Source organism: Halyomorpha halys, unplaced genomic scaffold, assembly GCF_000696795.3.
Source record: "Halyomorpha halys isolate HHAL.00 unplaced genomic scaffold, Hhal_1.1 Scaffold121.1, whole genome shotgun sequence".
NCBI lineage: Eukaryota > Metazoa > Arthropoda > Insecta > Hemiptera > Pentatomidae > Halyomorpha > Halyomorpha halys.
Genome location: NW_027107242.1, coordinates 1,060,429 through 1,064,646, shown reverse-complemented (window position 1 = coordinate 1,064,646; position 4,218 = coordinate 1,060,429). Strand labels below are relative to the sequence as shown.

The window sequence follows — 4,218 nt, the reverse complement described above, 5'->3', positions numbered from 1 at the left end:
TATATTTAATTAACATTAAAGACCAAATTATGAAAATATTAAATAACATTTATTCGTTGATTTTAGTCATTAAGTAGTAATACTTACAACCTTGAGTACTTAGGTTAATTTTTAATTTCATAAATAAAAAAATTGTTTCAATCCTTTGCCCTTATCAAATTCTATTTGTACCTGTTAAATTTATTTTTTTCAAGAATTTTGAGTATTGTTTTATATTATTTTATTTATGCACTACTTTTATCTAAACTATTCATTTGAAAAGCTACTTGTGTCTCATCTTATTTATACTGAACTAAATTATATTTATCATTATTTAACTGAATCAAACAAAAAATCTTTTTTTTTTATTTATATAAAAATTGAAACACTTAAGCATAAATCAGTTTGATTTTTAATAATTTCCAGGAAGTAAAAATTACTAAAGATAAACGACTGGTAACAATCAACGGATCGATAGTACTATGCTATGTGCCTTCTTTATAATTACCGGAGTACTTTATTCAGATTATAGAGAAAGGAGTTATGTTCTATTATTCAAAAAGATCTTTCTATTTAGAAAAGGTACTTCAGCTAGCGCGGTGTGATTAAAATTTAATATTACCCTAAGCCCTTGGGATGACCTTAAGTGGATTTATAAAATAAGTAGCTCTTAAAAGGATTTATAAAATATTAGTCACCGATAATAGCCTTTGTAATACTGAGAGAGTTTACAAACAATGACCCAATACAATTCATAATTTAATTGAAATTTCATTTCAGAAAAATAAATAGCCGAAATGGTAGATTCCTTAACAATAATATGAACTTGCTGGACACAATTGTATTTAAAATATTTATACCATCAGTATATTTACTATTCGTAGCTTAGGACGCAATAAAAATTTATCTATATATCTTCTTCAATTATTACAGTTCCAGAAGAAATTATTGACCCTTTTAATATCTTTATTTATTATAAAAACAACGTTTTAGGCTGTTCCCGCATTTCATTTAGGCATTCTCTTAGGCAAGTTCATTCTCTTAATATAAACTATTGCACATTAAAAATTAAAAATAGATGAAAACAATTTCAAGTAAATATAGTTAAGAAATTATACTATTAGTCATTATTTATTATCATTATAAAAAAAGATGTTAGATTAATTAATTAATAATGTTTCAGTCAGTATCAAACTAGTACAGTTAGTATCAACATACTAATAATTAAACCAATTATTAGTATCAATTATAAACTGTATGCAACACCATGCAAAGAGCATATTATATGGATACATTTTTGCATTGTTAGAATTAGTATTATTTTTATGTATATAGTGGTGTTAGTATTGGATACATGTAATTACAATATTGTAAAGAATATAATGTACAGAAAGTTATTTACAAAATAAAAGAAAGAACTATACAAAAAGAGGAAGAAACTATACAAGAAGAGGTAAGAGGAAAGAAATATATAAAAAAAATAGATGCTTCTTAAAGTGCTTAAAAAATGCTTTTTAAGTTTATAATAAGGTGTTAATAGTTGACAGTAGATTAATATGAGGAGGAGGTGGTCGGGCGTGCAGGCAGCCAAAAAAAAAACAAAAAAAAAAACACAAATATACAATAACTTATTTATCTGTGCCGACGTTATAACCTGAATCCCAGGGCTTCTGGTTGTATATATATATATATATATATATATTTTTTTTTTTTGGCTTGGCATGTTTTAGCTGACCGCATCCTCGACCATCTTCTCTTCATATTTTTAAGTTTTGTTTATTTTATAGAAAATAATTGACTATATTTAATCAATTATAATTATTTATTTAGGCATCGTAGAGTAAAGAAAATTTCCTTGCCATATAAAACATATTATTCTCTTTTAATTATAATAATAATATTTTTAAAAAAGTTCATAAACAAAATTTAATGGTCAAAGGAGCCGTAATATTATTTTCAGAGGTAAGAAAACTATCTATATTACTTTTACATCCAGTTTTTATTTACAGAAACAAGGACTCAAACAATTTTTAATTGCTAAACAAATAATTTTTTTTTAATTAGTAAATTAATTATGTTTTAGTTAGTATCAAACGCTGTTACGTACCTGGTGGTCCTCATCCAGTTCAAAGCCTCTGCGCCAGAGAAACCAGTCAAGGAAGAAGTAGTCCAGTAATATAATTGTGATGAATAATTATAGGATATATAATTGCGTGGTACTATTTTACAACAAACCCTGAAATAACTTAAAAATTAGATTTATTATCGTAATCAACTATTTATACAATTTCCAATTACTTAACATGTCGAATGACTGGTTTAAATTGCAGAACGAAATTCAAAACAAATCATAGTCATTATGTACAAGGTTAAACACGAAACATGTCCATTTGTTATTCCTAATGAACTGTCCATTTCACAAATGGTAACTATTCATTACTTGAATCTCTTATTCGAGAAATAATGGTATCATTAATTAGGTTTTAATTTTCTTTTCTTTCTGATATAAACAGTTTTCTTACATCGCCGAGTCGATTCACATTTGCTATTCTATGCTTTACTTCAAACAATAAAGATGAAGAACTTTATTTGTTTAAAATATTTTTTTTCTTACTGTATTCCTTGCTTATCGTACTTTTCAAATTCATTAGTAAAGCCATAATTCAAATTGTTTGGTGCACATCGGAATGAAATATAAAGCACTGTATGATGAGTATGTAAAGATGAGGAGAATGGAATAAGAGAGAAACCCTTTCTCCATCCTAACATCCATACAAGAACTAATATTCAAGCTCCGAAGAAGATATCAACCAAATAAAGTTTCATACCTTACATTAATCACTGTAATGAAATCAAATTTGTAACTAACACATATTGTAACCACTTCGGTTAAACTCTATAACAAATTATTTCATAAAGATTATATGAGAGTAGATATTTATTTCATTTGTTCAGCATGATTGCGATTTATTTCAAATACTCCACTCCATCGATACAAGCAAATTAAAAGTAATTTACACTTCTTTATTCAACCAGCTATACCAGCATATAAAAATTAATTTGGGTAATATCCCCCAATTTTTACTCCAGAGAATACTTGAATTAAACGTAGAAAGTAACCAAGATGACATGGAAATACTCGCAAAGACTCTATTAAGAGAAGAGAAAATAAGCTTGCAAGTAAATGAAGATATATCGTTTCTGAAAGACTTACTTCAATAAATAATTAACGGACTGAGATGGACCAGTATAATACAAGCGCGAACATTTCGCTTATACTTGAAGTCAAGTTTGGATAATGACTGACAAATGGACTGGTACAAATGGACTGGTACAAAACCTAAATAAAAAAAAAGTTTGAAAAAAGTGATAATTTTCGATCCTTAGGGACTTTTCATTTCTTACATAAATAAAAACCTTTGTTAGAGAGAAAGAATGTTAAATATGTACGAGAGGTTCTTTAATGATTTTTTGCTAGCTAAATCATGTATCTTTTTTTTAATTACCTCACTTTCTATAAACATACGGGATAAACTGGGATTAACCAGGACCTGTATCCAGTCTCGGTGGGCCTATGGGTTGAAAATGGCACTGAGTAATCTGTAACCTAAATATTTCAAAAACTGTTCTGGCTGGTCTTACAGATAGCAACATTTTGCTTACACTTCATAATATTATAATTCCGAAACCACTTAACTATTTTTTTTAATCTAAAATAAAGTTCTAAATGGATCTTTAAATTTGATGAGCTATTATTATCACCTGTTTATAGGTTTTGGACCCAAAAAGATTTTTGGAAACTGACTAGTCAGACCAATTTTTTGGTTTTTATTCAATACATAATAAATGTATCAAATTAAAAAAATATATTAAAAGATTACCACTTTCATAATTTAGAATGAAAGTGATTAAATAATCCTAATTTTTTCCTTTTTGGTAAAAATTGTATCCATATTTTTTAATTTTATTTTTTACACAGTAATGTACACTTTGTTAAGTGTCTATACCTCAAATGTAGGAACAATTCCAAAAGCCCATTTTCTGTATTACTGGTATGTAATCGATAGTTCAATTTAATTTACTGATCAAATAAGAAAAATCTATATGCAAGGCAGCAGACCAGAGTGTAGTATTCCTGACACCCTCGAAGATGAAGTGGACAGCTCCAGTAATGACTTTAGCTTTAAGATTTGAACACACACACAAATATATATGCATATATATTTATATATTCTTTAT

General features: G+C 27.1%; 1 protein-coding gene across 2 annotated transcripts in view; it reads left to right on the top strand.

Moving 5' to 3' along the window:
- LOC106678058 (gustatory and odorant receptor 24) overlaps positions 1 to 2,560 on the top strand; it is a 13,205-nt gene extending 10,645 nt beyond the window's left edge. For both annotated transcript variants that reach the window (XM_067045544.1, XM_067045543.1), the window contains one exon: positions 2,063 to 2,560. In XM_067045544.1, coding sequence (XP_066901645.1) covers positions 2,063 to 2,155 — 93 coding nt within the window. In that variant the 3' untranslated portion in view covers positions 2,156 to 2,560. The remainder of the gene's footprint in view (positions 1 to 2,062) is intronic.
- Positions 2,561 to 4,218: the final 1,658 nt, after the last annotated feature.